General features: G+C 36.2%; 3 protein-coding genes across 32 annotated transcripts in view; 1 reads left to right on the forward strand and 2 right to left on the reverse strand.

The window, feature by feature from the left end:
• The first annotated feature begins 79 nt into the window (after nucleotides 1-79).
• LOC132787344 (egl nine homolog 1) lies at nucleotides 80-10,542 on the forward strand. 2 transcript variants are annotated; one of them, XM_060794335.1, is made up of 5 exons: nucleotides 80-1,128; nucleotides 8,177-8,459; nucleotides 8,530-8,610; nucleotides 8,667-8,806; nucleotides 9,389-10,542. In XM_060794335.1, exons 1-5 carry the CDS (start codon nucleotides 614-616, stop codon nucleotides 9,834-9,836), a joined length of 1,467 nt encoding a protein of 488 aa, XP_060650318.1. In that variant the 5' UTR covers nucleotides 80-613; the 3' UTR covers nucleotides 9,837-10,542. The 2 variants fall into 2 exon arrangements, with proteins under 2 accessions (XP_060650318.1, XP_060650319.1); XM_060794336.1 differs by lacking the exon at nucleotides 80-1,128 and adding an exon at nucleotides 6,775-7,401 and having other exon boundaries at nucleotides 9,389-10,537.
• Nucleotides 1,602-2,628, reverse strand: LOC132787346 (probable mitochondrial import inner membrane translocase subunit Tim17 3). Its single transcript, XM_060794339.1, has one exon. The coding sequence runs from the start codon at nucleotides 2,381-2,383 to the stop codon at nucleotides 1,679-1,681; it is 705 nt and encodes a 234-aa protein (XP_060650322.1). The 5' UTR covers nucleotides 2,384-2,628; the 3' UTR covers nucleotides 1,602-1,678.
• Nucleotides 10,543-14,321: 3,779 nt separating the features above from the next.
• The window catches only part of LOC132784618 (TLD domain-containing protein 2), an 80,978-nt gene continuing 78,303 nt past the window's right edge, over nucleotides 14,322-16,996 (reverse strand). For all 29 annotated transcript variants that reach the window (XM_060790350.1, XM_060790351.1, XM_060790352.1 and 26 more), the window contains 4 exons: nucleotides 15,821-15,942; nucleotides 15,595-15,754; nucleotides 15,357-15,526; nucleotides 14,322-15,287 (listed from right to left, as the gene is read on the reverse strand). In XM_060790350.1, coding sequence (XP_060646333.1) covers nucleotides 15,152-15,287; nucleotides 15,357-15,526; nucleotides 15,595-15,754; nucleotides 15,821-15,942 — 588 coding nt within the window. In that variant the 3' untranslated portion in view covers nucleotides 14,322-15,151. The remainder of the gene's footprint in view (nucleotides 15,288-15,356; nucleotides 15,527-15,594; nucleotides 15,755-15,820; nucleotides 15,943-16,996) is intronic.

The raw sequence follows: 16,996 nt of genomic DNA on the forward strand, positions 1-16,996 counted from the left end.
TAGTAAATGTTTTACAACACTCTTCACATAATGAATCGATTATTCGTGAGTGCCAATTGGCAAATTCGCAATCGATAGCACTAGTTCAGCTCGGAGCGAAACCTATCGACGTGAAAGTGAATAGCATTTTTTATTTTTTCCCATTAATTTGCATTTTTTGCAAGCAATTTATGGCCAAAAAATCAATCGAGTGCAAAGTGTATTAAGTGCCACGTGCGTGTGACAATCTAAAAGTGGTGCTCAAAGCTGAAACCTACACCTAGATTGCAAATATTTGGAGACGCAACACAGCTGGCCAACAAAAACAACAACAACAACGGCAACATTGAGGGTAGCAGCATCGTTTTGTTGTTATTATTTGTTGTATTTGTGGCTGGGCCTACGTGATTAAAATTGCCCAGAGATATTATAGTATAGTCGAAGAGTCCAAACAGCGAAACGAGGTCTGGCGAAATGGCCTAAAAAAGACAAGCAATCGACGCGGCTTTTTCTGCGATTAATTGTTGTTGTCGAGAGAATTTTCTTGCTATTCTCACGTTGCCAAGGTTAAACTGGCGTCGTTGCCAATATATATGCAGTATATAGAATGATGTGAGCAGGGAAAGAACGGGACATGCAGAAGCCACAATCACGTTGTGCCATTTGTGGCACGCCACAGCAGCTGTTGCGCTGCGCCAAGTGCAAAAGCGTTTACTATTGCTCTATAGCGCATCAGCACCTAGATTGGCCCACACATCGCAATGATTGCCGCCTCCTGGCGCGACACAAGCAGTTGAACAACAACAACAATAGTGGCAACAACAAGATACAGCAGCTGCAACAGGCGGTGGCAGCCACAACACTGGATGTCAGTGGCGCCAACTGTTCGACGGCGCAGATGATGACGCCCGCTGCTCAAGCTCAGAGCTGGCCAAATGAGCTGGACGAGCTATTCAATTACTTTGGTCAGCCCACACTGGCAACGAATGTTGCGCAAACTTCGAGTGATGGTCAGCTGCAACAACAACCGCAGCGGCCACATCATGAGCAACATCCGCATCACAATCCCAGTCATCATAGTCACAATGGCGAGAGGAGCTCAAGCTATCAGATTGGAATCACGGATGCCAGTTTCATGGGCAGCGGCAGGTGAGCTAATCCCCTTTAGAGTTATAAAGACATTAGCAATGTTGAAATGTTTTTTAGAGCTAAAAGTGGTTGTTGTCTTTGATAAGCACTGGTTGAAATACATGCTATGGTTTGAGTCTTAGCAATACATTGTGAACTAATTTTAATTTAGGAATATTGGAAATTCAAGATAAAATATTGGAATTGCAGTTTCCTAACCATACCATTTGAGCTGTCAGTTTATAATTTATCCGGCTAGTCAGCCCTAATTTAACGAAATTTGGTAACTCAACGTTTTTCAGTTGTCCAGGTGTTACTGATTATGTATTTTTAGTTTAGTTGGTCAGTGAGTCACATAGACAACGAATTTTCATTTGCAGCCTTCTAGCTTTTACCGTTTGGGTTGTCAGCACAGTCAGTCAGGAAAAGTCAGGGAGTTATGAATTCATTATTGTTCTGCAACCCCTTCCACTTCCAATTAAAAAATTATGGACTTCTCAAGTTTGACATTTAATTTAGCTGATATTTTAAGAAGACTAAGACTGCCAAAATGCTCTTTGACATGCAAGTTTTAAAAAAAGTTTGACAACCTGACCAGCTCCAGCAGCGATGGTGGCTTCACAAACTTCTCGTGGCTTTCAGTTGAACCCATATTCTCTGTGGGATTCGCTGCAGATGCCCGGCTAAACATTGAGATACGTGAGTGGGGCACTCGATGGCTATTGCATTTTTCCACCACACGTTCAATCTCCGCCAGCGCCTCGCTGGTACCGCTCTCTCCTAGTTGCGCCGCCCCGAGAGGTGTTGTCAGAAGCTCCCATTCGGGACGCAAGGGATTCGGTACTGTCTCCCCGGGCTGTGCGGCATAAATGGTGGCCACTGCAGCGCCAGCACCCTCAATCAGTGCAAGCACTAGGCCGCCCACTAAAGCGCCATTGCCCATCGCCTTGAAGCCATTGCGTGCGGCAAGAATGCCGCCTGTTGCAGCTCCGCTGATTATTGAATTCCATGTGTCTTCCTGCTGACGCAGATAAACCATGGTGCAGTCCACCGAACTGAAGGTGGCGCCCCACACAGCAAAGCTGCCGGCCATCGCTGGCGTTCGCATCTTGACTGAATCGAGGCCACCGTATAAGCCACGCATCAGACCAGCTGGTGCATTCCTAAATCCTCTGATAGACTGAAACATGGTGCCTCCGATGGCGCCCATTAAAAATGCACAGCCACAATCCTCCACAACGCGTATGGGACATGGCTGGCGAGTATACTCAACCATTGTGGTAATCCAAGGTCGATTAATTTCTTCGCTAACTAAATTTCGTAGTATCCGATCTGATACGATTCAATACGATCCGATATCTGATCCGATTATTGGGTGTGTTCATCAACGTCAATCAATTGTAAACGGCAAAAGTACGATCTTAGAGTAAAAATTTGTGTGTGACTACAGAAAACTTGTGTGTTCGTCAAAAAGAATTTTCCAACATGATTTAGAAATGCTTTAGAATATTTCAAATTGACGAAACTAACATATTTGACATATATTCCCCTGAAAAACTTTCAGTGTAGATCACACAATCTGTGTATTCTCAAACTAACAATTATTAATTTAAATATCATTCAATAAAGAAATTAAGGAATCCGATATAGTATATTGCAGACAACATAATTATTTATAGTAGAGTACAATCATATTCCGAAGATCACAAAAGACAGCACAATAAAAATTATAATTCTTTCAATAGTTGTCGAATTAATTGAATTGCCAAAATAAGATAATCACGTAATTCATATCGTAATAAAATTTGATTAGTATTCTATAATAAAAACTGCAATTACCCCATTTCAACTCTTTCAGTCGTTGTCAGCATTAAATCATATGAAGTTTTATGATACGTTATGATTTAAATGCGTTGTTTTTTATTATCGAATTACAATAACAATAAGAGATAAGAATTTGTGATTTCTCGTAATTCAAAAAATAAATAAAATAAATAATTGTAATATAATAAGTGGTCATCATTTATAGTCTCTGATATACAGGAGATCATACTGTTGAACAAAAGTGTATAATAAATAATCCAAGTAAATAAAAATTTGTTTTAAAATAGAACTATGTGACAACCAGCTGGAGATTCCAAGAACAGATTTAGATGAGCTTTGACAAATAACAACATCCAACTTACACAAGTTAATGCCCCGATCCCGGGGGTATTGTGTGCATATTAAATGTGCATGTTTATACGGACGAGGCGCTAATTAGCGATAAGCATTACGTGCCCAGATCTTGGGCGCTGACTGCAGAGTCAGTTTGTGAATTTATTGTTCTTTTTGTTAAACATTTTCTTTTTTCTTTATTGTTGTTGTATTTTTCGCTATAAGCAAATATGTGTGCCTTGCGATTAGATTGGGTGCAGCTTCGAGCTTCGAGTGTGCCGCACGTCGCCTGGAATGTTTACCTTATTGCCGTTACGTGCAGCGTAATGTAATGCACATGGCCGCACCGAACCGAACCGATCCGAAGCAAACCCAACCGAACTGAACCGAACCGTACCCTAACCCGAGTCTCATCTTCAGACCCCATTTCTATACCGAACCGGCGCACGTACACATTTGGGTATGTGCATTGTTGCCACCTTGGCCATTTTGTGGCTAAATCTAGCTATTTTTGGAAAATCATATTAGCCAAATATATCATATTATACAAATATTGCTATTTTCGTGAATTTATGATTTATAAACCGAGCGGAGTTTGTATTTCACTCAGATATGCCGAAAATGAATAAATAACATTTTTGAGTTGCATAATGAAGAGTTTATGGATCGTCATAAGCACAATATTCTTTTGAATGATAATACACAAAAAAGAGTAGATAGTTATTTTCTGTCTAGCTAATAACTATTATTGGTATGTATTGCCAGTCAGTCATTCAGTCATTTTTTTCTAATAGTTTCTGAGTTAAAAATGTGTAGTTCTTCATTGCTTTAAGAAACTTGAAATATTTGAACGAGTTTTTTCTGAAAAAAAACGAATTTTAAATTATAGCGATCTTGAAGTTAGCAAGAAATATTAAAATAATTGAAGCAACATGGCAAAAAATTTGTAGCCGCTTTTAACTAAAAAATTTGGGCACCACTAGATGAATGTGTGTACACTGTACACATGCATTGGATAGGTAACACTTTGATTTGTTAACACCTCGCTTGCTTAAATTGCAGTCGCATTTAGCGGCGACCGGCGCCGCTGACTTTGTAATTACAATTCTGTTGCGCAGTTGCTTGTGCTTGCTGCTTTACCCGAATTGTTGTTATATTTATATTTATTTTACAAGTGGCATTAACAGATAAAAACACATGTACACATACGTCCATACAAACACACAGGCACACATCGCAAAGCACTTTTGCAAACATTATTTGCGCAATCGACGCGAGTTGACTCCGATGGCTTCAGTGGCGAGAACGCGCTGATTCATCGATAAGTTGTGCGAATTTCTTTTGTTCTGCTTATCGTTTTCATTTTGCGGTGGGTGGTCGCTCGTCGCCTTGCACTTGGGTGGCCTCTCTCTTTCTTTCGCTCTGTTCTCTTCCTATCTCGCTCTTTGATAATTTTATTGCGTACGCGTACGCGAAGCACGTACGCAAGTCATCAAGTCGTGTTTTTGTTGCTTTTATTATTAATTTTGAATATGCTTGCTTATCATTAGCAAGTCGCTGAGAAGATTTCAATCTAGCTACGTTCTGTTAGCGACGTCTTAAGAGATTGGATTCGGATCTGTTGTTCTTTATCAAACAATTAGCAACATGACATGTCGCATGATCTCATTTCGCTAATTTCTTCAAGCAAACATATTCCAACACACACATACCCTAATATATGCTATACAATTAAGTAGTGTTAGAAAGCGTGTTGTCTTTTTGTCAGACACTCGGCATTTTTTGCTCTCCTCTTAAAACGTAAACAAAACGATGCGCAAAACTGGCAAAAGCATTCAAAATCGTATCTCAATGTCATTTCAAATGAGAAAGGTTGTAAAAAATTTTGTATTTGGCAATTGCCATTACACAAAACTGGTTGTTGATTTTACAGCTATTAAACTGTTGCTTCCGTCTAGTTCAGTGTTGGCTGCGTGCACATTTGCAGGTGATACAATTTTCAACCCCCATCGTGTTGCCTAGCAACAAACAGATGGAGTTTGAAAACACACGCGCACACAGACAAACACACACACAAATGTTTCTTTACGCACGTCACAAGGTCGCCTCGCATTGCGTGTGCGCCGCCCTCGTCTGCGTTGACCGCAAGTTAGTGATGAACAACACTGTGATTTTTAAATCTATGGCTCCTAAGAGAAGAAATATTAATAATTAATTTAACTGAAAAATCTAATATTCATTATTTATTTATTTATTTTTTTTGAGTAGGATCAGGATTAAAAAAAATGTATAGCTTTTGCAGTAACAACATTTTGTAGTAATATAATTTAAAGGAGCAGTCACAGCGAAGTGACTCTAACTTTATTTCACAGTGAACAGTCACAAAATCCATTTGACCTGCGACATTTGCGCATCTCTATTGAATGGTGCACGTGCCGCTCTCGCTGACATCGCACGTAATAATTCAAAGGGCTCAGAAATCGATCATTGTACGTAAACACACATGCATATGAGGTTTTTCTTATGCGCTCATCAACACAATCAATGTGTGTGTGAGGCCCTTTTGAAAGTGAACTGCACGTTTAACTTGCGAGCGCGACTTTGAACTGGGCCGTTGACCCAAATTTGTGGAATACGCGACGATTGCTGCTTTTAGACATGTCTCTCCATAGTATAAACAATACATACATATACTTAGCCACATAAGTATTCATGTGCGCATACATACATACATATGTATGTATGTACATTAATTCATACATGTATTTACAGCTGCCAAAAGTTGTGGGAACTACTCTTCGCTTGTAGTTTTTGTTTTTCTTGGCAAGTTGTTCCGTGTTTTTTTCTCATTGACTTTGACAAACATATTCAAATGTCTTCTTCCACGCCTCGTCCCTTTTCTTTCTTTCGCGTTACTTCTTCTTTCATACGCTACCCGCTATGATTTTCACGCATGTGCGTCCGTGTGTGTGTGTGTGAATGTGTGTTGGGCTACGTGAGCTGTGGCTCGTTCATTGTGTTAGTGCTGCTTGTGTTTGCCTTTGCCTTCTCTGTGTTTGCAATTGTATTTGTTTGGGGGAGGTGGCGTTGCAAGCAAATTGAAGGGCATGATGCGGAAGTTAACGACAGCCACCGATGTAGTTTGATAAACGCAAAAATAATGCGTCCCAAATTGAATATCGAACAGCCGTCGCAAATAATCATAATACATACATACATAATCTGTGTGCGCCCGTTTTCGATTTTCAATTATTTGCACCTATTTTGTGTGTGTGTGTATTCATGTACACTCATTCACACTTAAATACAAACAGCGTATCTGTGCATTTAAAGGTAATGCTTATCTTACTAGCTGCTGCCCAGGCCCCTAACACAAACAAACAAGCGAACCGCAAAATACACACGCATACTACAGCATTTACTATAATCTTGGCGACGTCGACTCGACGTCTCGATCGAGTTCGTGGCTGTCGCTGCTACTGCCGTCACCGCATTCGTGAATGCGCGCTCATCGCGTTCGGTCGCCTCTTGCAACGTCTCAAACGCGCAGTTAACCAGTATTAAGTTGTTTCTCTACAGAACAACAAATTGTGCAAAAAAAAACAACAAAAAATAAATAAATAAACAAGTAAAAACAGCTGCAGTTGCAATTATACAAACACAGTTGAAAGAAAAAGAATACGATAAACTACAGCTGGCTATTCACACACTCATACGTCTGTACACGCTTACCAACACTATTTCGCTGCCGCAGTGTGATACATGAACGAACGATAATAATAAACAGCCGGCGTTCCGTTAGCTCTCTTCCTTCCTCTTTATCTACGCCTATATCTGTCTCAATCGGACACACATAAAAGCTGGCTGGCATTTAGAAACTTTCATCAGTTGTGCGTGAATTGTTCCGGCGTCGCTTCCGATCTGCAAGAACAAAAATAATACAAATAAATAAAGACTATTAAGTGTATAGTGCAAGTGCATTTGAATGAAAAGTGAATATATCCATCATAAAGTGAAGAGAAATAATCGCAAAAAAATGATTACTTCAACAACAACAACGGACTATCAGAATTTCTTTAAGCATTCGGCGCATCCTGCCAATGCTGAACAATATTTTCGCGAACTTTTGGATAAACGGTAAACATTTTTTCTTTGAGGCGATTATTTTCTTTTAAAATAATTTTAATGGCATTCATAATGATAAAAAGCTAAAACCGGTTCGATATTCACCCTCAAAGCTTCAATGTTGTGAGTTTTCGACAAAAATTTGCAACTTTGCAGACTTTTAAATATTTATGATATTATAATAGTTTTGGTTAACATATATTTCTGTTAATTTTCAAGATATAAATCTAGAGAATTTCAGGGCGGTCTTGACACTTCCTGAGTCTGTGCTCTTGAATGCTACATTTATGGCCTTTTTGAGAGAGTGTGCAAATTTTATTTATTTTTTTTTAATTTTGCTTTGCTTATCCAGAATTTAGCATATACCCGCTTTTCTCTCTCTCTCTCTCTCTATCTCTCTCTCGCTCTCTTTCTCTGTGTTGGTCTCTTAGTTTTTGGACTACGTGACCGAAACATGGTGAATAAATCGCAATCATTTTATGGGCTTAAACATCATAAAAAAGTCGTAAAATGCTAAATATTCATATTAATTATTTCGAAAGAAAATACCTAATGCAATAAAATGAGATTTGCATATCTTTGTAGTATTTATCTCAGATTATATATGGATATTTCGCGAGTACAATCACCAATTGCAACTACGACCAGTTCAATGTCGGGTTAATGTCTCAAGGTGACCCAAGATTCGCTAGGGATTAGATCGTATAAGTAGATTACGAATACGTTTAATCAATCTGGGATTATACAAAATTAATAGTGCGTTTCTCGATCTTTTCTCTCAATATAGTGAACGTCGCTATGAGGACTTATGTCGGAATATCATCAACGACATGAACCAGTATGGACTCTCAGTGGTTGACGATTTTCTGGGTATGGAGAAGGGTCTGAAGATCCTTAACGAGGTGCGCAGTATGTACAATGCTGGCGCCTTCAAAGATGGCATGTTGGCGAATATGAAAAGCGATGTGCAATCGTCGACACCACGCGGCGATAAGATTCGGGGTGATAAAATAACTTGGGTCGGCGGCAATGAGCCTGGTTGCAGTAATGTCTGGTATTTGACCAATCAGGTGAGCCACTCGAGAAGAGCCTTCAAATTCCAACTCACTGATCAACTAACCCGCTTTTGTAATCTTTCAGATTGATTCTGTCGTGTATCGAGTGAATACCATGAAGGACAATGGCATCCTGGGCAACTATCACATTCGAGAGAGGACGAGAGTAAGTTTAATTGCAATTCAATCAGTTTCAATCAACTAATAAACCTCTTATTACAGGCTATGGTTGCATGTTATCCCGGCTCTGGCACACATTATGTGATGCATGTGGATAATCCCAACAAGGATGGACGAGTCATTACAGCCATTTACTACCTGAATATTGACTGGGATGCCAAAGAAAGTGGCGGAATACTGCGGTATGTTTAACAACTTGCTGCATTGCCTCTGATTATTTGTTAGGAATGTTGATGTCACTTATAAAAAATTAGTTGCGAGTCATTTCAAAACACTAAATCATCAATCTGGGGAATTACCTAGAACCGAGTTGTTATTTATCTCTTTCTGCTAACTACGCAATTGTTTTGTAATTGTGCAAGTCGACAGTTCAGTTCCCTAACCTCAGATAATATGCTCAGCTGTATTAGCATCTTAGTTTTTCAATTATTCTAATTATCTGAGCAGGTATCATGATATCATGAAGAACAATCGTAGATAATCTGTTAAAAGTCTATATTTATATTCGAGAGAGCAATCTAATGATGAGATTTGCCATTTGATATTAATATGATTACATACGTGTAATGTGTAATTCTCTTTCTTTAAATTGAATTGAATGTTAATCTGTTGTATATAGGTATATTAATATTTCGATTATAGGGAGTACACTACTGTGATACTTCTTGGTAATGACATCGACATCAGGCAGATAATTAACAGCGCAGTTGAATCTTGAATTAAATCTTGTAATCTTATATTAATAGTTATTTTATTTTCTGCAGCATACGTCCAACGCCTGGCACAACTGTGGCTGACATTGAGCCCAAGTTCGATCGCCTGATATTCTTCTGGTCGGACATCCGCAATCCCCATGAAGTTCAGCCAGCTCATCGCACCCGCTACGCCATTACCGTCTGGTACTTTGATGCCAAGGAGCGTGAGGAGGCACTGAAGAATGCCAAATTGAAGAGCAGCCAGACGAACAATGCTAGCGCGATAACGCAGCAGGCGGAACCCGATTCTACCACCACTCCACAAGCTGCAACACCACCAATAGTTGCTGCTGCCACCTCCAGCTCCAGCTCCACTATCAGCTCCATCCCCGCCGCATCAGCAGTGCCCACGGCAAATAAAGACCTGACACCCGCCAGCATGAATACGGGCAGCGGAGCCCTCAACGCAAATGTCGCGAATAGCTCCTGTGCGGCTAGCAATGAGATTTGCGCGTAGCCTGTTGGCTTTGTCAGCTAACTGGCTTCTTTCTGTATATATCTAGAGTCTAGACTATGGGCAGAACGATGCTGGACAACCAAAAAAAAAGTGTGCATTTTATCAACACGCACCCATTGTAAAAAATACTAGTTAAAAACTATTTATACCTAATTGTTAAGTAAGCTACAAATATGTGAAGTGTAGTCAGGGAAGATTTAACGAGACGAACAACCTTTTGTTTTGTTGCTTGTTTTGCCTCAAGGAAATGAATGGAAACTACACTCGTCTGACCTATATAAATGTGAATCAAAGCTCCTTTAGTCATAAAAAGTCTCTAGTTGTAGGTACTAAGTCGTATGTTTAGTTATTTTTGCATTAACCCTTAGCTAACTGCCTTATCAGCGTCATGTTGATTGTTATTTTTTATTAATCATTTTCTTGTAATTCGAGTTGTATAAACAGTACATAATCAGGATTTAGTTTCAGCTGCCAAAGTATTATAGCTAAAATGCAGCATCAACAAGACCAACAAATTTTATTGCTTGATTTTTTATCTCAATTTTTGTAATACTGAATTTGGTTGTCTTGTATTTTAGTCCACCCCGCTCCCATTAATGGAAAAATAACAAGAAACTGTATCAAAAAATCTCTTTAATAAGCCTCATACAAAATACAACAAATTAATTATGATCAATTATGTATTTTTATGCATATGTATATTTTTTTATTAAAATGAAAAATATTGCAAAAAAAATACCATAAATTTGTTTAATTTGATTTCGTGAAGGAAGGTGAGTATATTAAAGAAAATGCATTGTTTTTGATATTTGAATATACATTTTATTTTTCAGAAAAGTTGCTCATTTTTGTAATGACTTTACATTTACATACAGTATGTATATAAGTATTTATATATATGTATATATAAGTACATTCTTAGATCTCGCACGCTTTCGTTTCTTTTGTTTTTGTTTTTCTTTTTTGTCTCTTTGTATGTGTCTGTGCACCTTTCGTTTGTCTCGCTTCTATTTCATCCAATCTCGTCTTGGTTTTACGCTGTAGCACACGTGATTTTAGTTTCGCTTTAACTATGTATAATATATATATATTAATAATCTATTATATTTATATGAACTGAAATAGTTTCTATGCATTTGACAAACGAACGAACCAAACACGAATATGAATTCAAAATTTCAATTCTTTCAACATTTACAATATTCATTTCAACATTTTGAATGTGTTATACTTTGTTTTCTTTTTAGGTCTTGACAATTGTTGGCATTGCTGCACTTTACATTTACTCGCACGAACCAGTGTGTGTGAATGTGTGTGTGTGTGTGGGTGTCTATTCGATTTTCCAAAAATATTTATATGCATATATCTCACATATATGTACACGAGTGATTTAATTGTCGTATCTATGCAGTATATGAGTATGTTAGTACGTATAGGTCTATGTGTATTCACAATTCGTCATCTAATCATTTTCATTGCCTGCAATTTGTAGGTGGAAAAATAAAAATTCTCTGCTTGAAATATCTGTCCACTTTGTATCACTTTCGCTCATTTAAATCTTATACTGTACTACTTACTCTCTCGTTTACTTTCAAGTGGAATTTATTCTGTTTCTGTTTTGTAGTTTCTTTCCGCTTGCAACCTGACATAGACAATCTGCAAACTTGCAGCCGATAAATATGCATTATATGTACATACATACATGTTATGTTATATGTATTATGTAATTGGTAAATTTGTAACTGCTGTGCTGCTGAATCTATAATATTATAAGTATTTTCGGTTTCACTTTCATTTATTTCTTTCGGTGCACATCTAATAAATTTCGAACTACTCAACATTGTTGCTTACACAAATAGTTCCAAAGCACAGACAAAATTCAGACACCTGTATACTGAGCTAAAAAAGTTCTCGCACATAGGACAAAGCCAGAGGGTATAACGATATTTAACTGTCCCTTTTAGCTAAGCTAATATTATTAATTAATGATATACAATATATATATATATACATACATATTTCAACTATATAATTACTTTGCGTACGAAACAACATAATTTAATGGGGAAACGCAATCTTTTTTGTTTTTTTTTTTCTTCAACAACGAAATGTGCGTTTACTTTGTTGTTCAGTTTGCACCTGGTATGTAGTATATGTATATATGCAATTCTACAGTCTACAAGTTAATTGACAGAAGTTACAATTCAAAAATGTTTTTCTTTTTCGCACAACAAAATTGTCTACGAATTCAACAACATATATTTTACGTAGTTGTTTGCCACAACTACCACAAATTAGAGTATATAACGTATACTTATATATATCATATATGTATAATCATTATCTGATATCTTTCATGGCGTATGTGTGTGTGTGTTTATGTGTGTTGGGTAATGTTGAGACATGTGTAATTGACGCACAAATCAGCTGATAATCGATCCGGATCCACGAACAAATTTGCGAGGCTCATTCGAATTTCTGTGTTTCACTTTTCTGTATATAATATAATAATATATAATATATGCGGGTTTCCTTAGGTAGATCTCAAAAAGTGTGCAATGTTTTGTTATCAAGATAAGATCAAGACTTTATAATTGTTGGTTTTCATCTTCATATTCATTTCCATAATCATATTTATATAGTAAACGCATTTTGGTCTCAAGATTTTATGTACTTATGAATTTTTGCGCATAGTTGGGAGTTTAGCTAAAGATCATTAAAATATTTGTATTTATGTATATATTTTGTGTGTTTTGCTCTGTAAACAAGCCAACATTTTGAGGGGAATTTTTTGTTTGTTTGTTAAAGAGAGTCTTCCGATTTCGTAATACAACTCGAATTTCAACTTGATTTATTTCAATTGGTTTCATTGATTTACTTTGTGTTTAAAGCTCACAAAACTCATGCGTTGTCAAGGAATACACACATCTACATATATGTATTTTATATATGGATAGTTAATCTATGATGAACTTCATAGGTTTTACACACAGCTACACAAATATTGTTTGTCAACGGTTTAAGTAACATCTATAAACAGTTTGGCGTGAGTCTCCATCATTTTTGTTTTTGGTTTTTCCTTTTTTTTATATATATATTTCATTTATGTTTATATGTATAGGTACTGTTTAGAAATATGAATTTACGTACCATTCTCTTTAAATTTGTTCCTTTTTTTTTATTTATCTTAAGCTTTGTGGGGTGCAAAAAAGTTTCAGCTAAATTTCTCTAAATTGTTGCATTCTACATTGTCTTTTTCGTATTCTTCTTGGGGGATTGTTAATAGTTGTTTTTGGTTTTCATTGCATAGTTTGCTAAAAATTTGCGTGTGCGTTAATAATTAGTATTTTCAATCGAAAAGCAAATCAAAATTCCGTTGAAATAAAATTGTAAAATTCTTTCAAATTTTGGTTTTTTTTTTTTTTTTGTATTGTATTTCGAACTCTGTTCAGTGTAAAAATCAGCAATTTTGTTAGGTTTGCTCTCTCAAATATCCAAATATATTAATGTGACGCTCGTTTGCAGCATCGTGTATGTATCGTGTGTCTCAAATATTTAGAATATGTTTATTTAGTTGCACGCTTCTAAAGTGGGAGACTATACAACATTTATATTACACATCAATGGGTCGCGACTACACCACAAAAATGACACTTACATTTAATTACTCCTTACTACCATTGTACACTCATATATTGTATATATGTATAATAAGATATATATATTTATATATATACATATATATATATGTATATATAAGTAGTTATACTCAATTGTATCTCAAAAGGGATATAAAGCCATTTAAGTTTTCAAAACCATTGCACCGCCAGCTCCATCAATTCTACATATAATTCATTTTTGGTTTCGTGGGAGCTGCAGATGTGGAAATATGTGTCTGTGGGCGTGGCGCGTTCGAAGCTAATGCTATAAACCTTTAACCAACCGGAATCTCTGATAAAAATCAATAATTGCTGCTGCTGCAAATGCGTTTGTAAATAGTGTAGCGCACTTTTAGGCTCGGTGTTTATGTGTGGCCAGTGCTGGAGAGCGCGAATGCATTCAAGTTAGCTCAACAGCTCAGCGCAGTATCAATTGGAGCAGCACCAGTGTTGTGAAGCGGCAGATCGCGTGTAACCAAGTAAAAAAGTTCTGGGTTTTGTAATTGTTGTATTATATTGTGTATTTCTCAATCTTGTGTTGTTTCCGTTTAGTATATAATTGCATAAAAATCAACATCATTAGCATAATAATTAAATATAGATGGTGTAAAACTAAAAAAAATAATCGCCTTCACATTTCTTTCTTTCTTTCTTTCGCTCACTCAGCTTTGCTCTACACAAAACAAAAAAAAAGATTAAAATCAATAAAAAAATATTTTCGTTTCACTTGCACAAGAATGGGGGGAGCCCATGCACTAAAATTATATCGACATTCTTTTCATTTCTATCTGCACATGTTTTATATAGAGAAAATAAAAGGCTTGCATCAAATTTAAATTAAATTATATTAAAATTATTGAACCAAATACAAAACAAAAGAGTCAATTTATAATTGCATTGAACTGAAAGCTTGCTTCGTTTGTCTTGTCTTGTATTTTAGTTTATCATTTCATTTTCTTTTTAGTATTGTTTTTGATAATAAAACTTAAGCTTAAATGCATGTATGCGTGTGTGGGTGTTTGTGTGGAGTGTATGTGTGTATGTGTGTGTGTGTGTGTGTGGTTGCATGATATTTATGTCCAAATGTAGTGTGTGCTTTAAGTGTACATTTCAATTTTTTTTGTTTTTTCTTTTCAAGTTGTTGTTTACAGCTTTTGTTTTTCTTTTCTCACTGTTTACATCTAAATACATAATTTAGTTACTTTTTGTTTAGTAATATATTATATAAAAACTAAATAATTAATACGTTTCAACGCATACAGCAATTTTATTTCTGCTCACAGGCATTTCCTTTACAAGCTTTCAATTTTGAAGTCATTTGAAGTTTAGATTAGAGTTTCCATTATTCTCGTCTTTGTGTGTTCCGTGTGATAAAAATGTAAAGCTTGTTTTCATTTTTCTAGCTGATTTAGCTGCAGTAGTAGCTCTTGGTGTTCGCTATTGTTGTTGCTTCATGCTGTTCATTATTTTGTTTTGTTTCGACACGCTTTCGCTTTTGATATCATTCTCAGGTTGTTTGTAATTGTTTTTTTTTTTTTAGTTTTTGTTTTTTGTTTTTGGTTTTAGTACACATACATATATATATATAAATATAATTAATTAAATAGGTAGGCTTCACTCCTCTCATCTAGAATGCGTTCTCAACACAAAATTCACTTAAACAAATGCCCAGCATTCGAGTGTTTTGATAACAAAGTCTTCTTGTGGCGCCAACGGCTCATTGCCGTATGTGCTGCAATGCTGTGACCGGCCCTGATTCAGATCACCGTCCAGCCAGAGACCGAACCGACCGCTAGAAAGTACAATAAATCGTAATGTGAATTCGATGAGTTAAAGCAATAAGTATTCGCAGTTTACTTACTCGCCAGCGCCAATTGACAGACTCTCCATGTTGCCTTTGATAAAGTACATATTTTCACCAGTCCAATGAAATACCTTGAAGCTGGGATTAAACTTGTAAAGCAGGGATTCGCCGGTGCCATAGAAATGATCTGACACATGCAGCGAGCATGAGGTCAAAGCACCAAATACCTTTTGAGGAAAAGAAAATACAGTTAATATTTGATTTTGAAGAATATAAATGTTCAAAGTTGACTTACATTGTGCTCTGTATCCTCTATGACAATAAGAACTGGACTCTCCAGTCGCGCCATCTTGCGATACAATGAATTCAGGGCGAAACCATGTTGCGATGTGCTAAAGATCAGGGACCACGAGTAGCCCTCAGCGCGAGCTGGCAAATGAGCGCAAAGTTTTTCGCTAAAATGATGAAAGGACATTGATTAAAAATTAGAAAAAAAAGATATTTAAATATTCATCACTTACCGATGCTCTTCTGTGAGTATCTCTGTTTTGCCAATAAGATCTGGGATGGGGAAGTCCAATTCAAAGGAACCAGTTGCAAAGAGTGAGGTCTTGCGATATTCATCTGTGCTCATAGACAGCACCTGAAGAACGATGGAATTGCAAAGAATTAGTAAGAATAATCAACATTGCGGAACAATTACAATTAAAAATATAAACTAAATTAAAATCAAAATACATATCCAAATATATAATTTAGACAATCGGCAGACATGTTTCAGATTCCATTTTTAACAACAGATCGGCAAAGTTTTCAGTGAGATTTATTACAGTTTCGTTTTAATTAGTTCAACAAATGTTTCTCTTGAAAACGTGATAAAATGGAAACTGGAACTGTCTTGTTTACTAAAATAAACATAAATATATACGTTTTTTATATTCTTTGGATTGGGTGTAGCAAAACTTTAAAAATCTGGTGCAGTGACTAAGTAAGAAATAGTTGTCAGTGGTTGGTTGGTTTCGTTTTTTTTTTTTTATAGTAACGCAAATTATATTTCATTTGTATAATCATGTGGGTTGTGGCTGGGTATACTGAATAATCTGTTATCTGTTGGTATATTCTTGGTGTAGACTTGTTTCGGGTGACATTTTGTTTAAATTGTACTACAAATCAAAAAAATCGTGTTTTAAAGAGTTCAAGTATGTTTGGAATTCAAATCAAAAAAAGTACACTTAGAGAATAAATAATTGAGATGTTCGAATGTATATTTTACAATGCAGATAGCAACACTGTGAAGTTTGGCATAAAAATAATAATAAAAAAAAAACATTTTAGTTGATCGATTGAATATACTAAAGATGTGAACTGAAATTTGGCAACGTAGCACTTCTCCATTAAAATGGGAATGAAGAATGGAAACTTGCATAATGAAATGAAGTTAACGATATAAATTTGAAACTTGGCAATTAAAGTTCCACCTTTAACCCCAAACATTTTTGCAGTCTTATCTCTCAGCTTCCTTTACTCAAATCAATTTCCGTTCGAGAAAATATAAAAGCCAACATTTTAGTTGTTTGACTGAAAATTCCAAATATGCGGAATGACATTTGGCAACGTAGCACTTTCTTCGTTAAAACCGGTCAAAATCTACACAGTTGAATACGGTTCAAAAAATAAAACAAAATGCATAAAATTTT

The sequence above is a fragment of the Drosophila nasuta genome, chromosome 2R (assembly GCF_023558535.2).
Source record: "Drosophila nasuta strain 15112-1781.00 chromosome 2R, ASM2355853v1, whole genome shotgun sequence".
In the NCBI taxonomy this organism is placed as follows: Eukaryota; Metazoa; Arthropoda; class Insecta; order Diptera; family Drosophilidae; genus Drosophila; species Drosophila nasuta.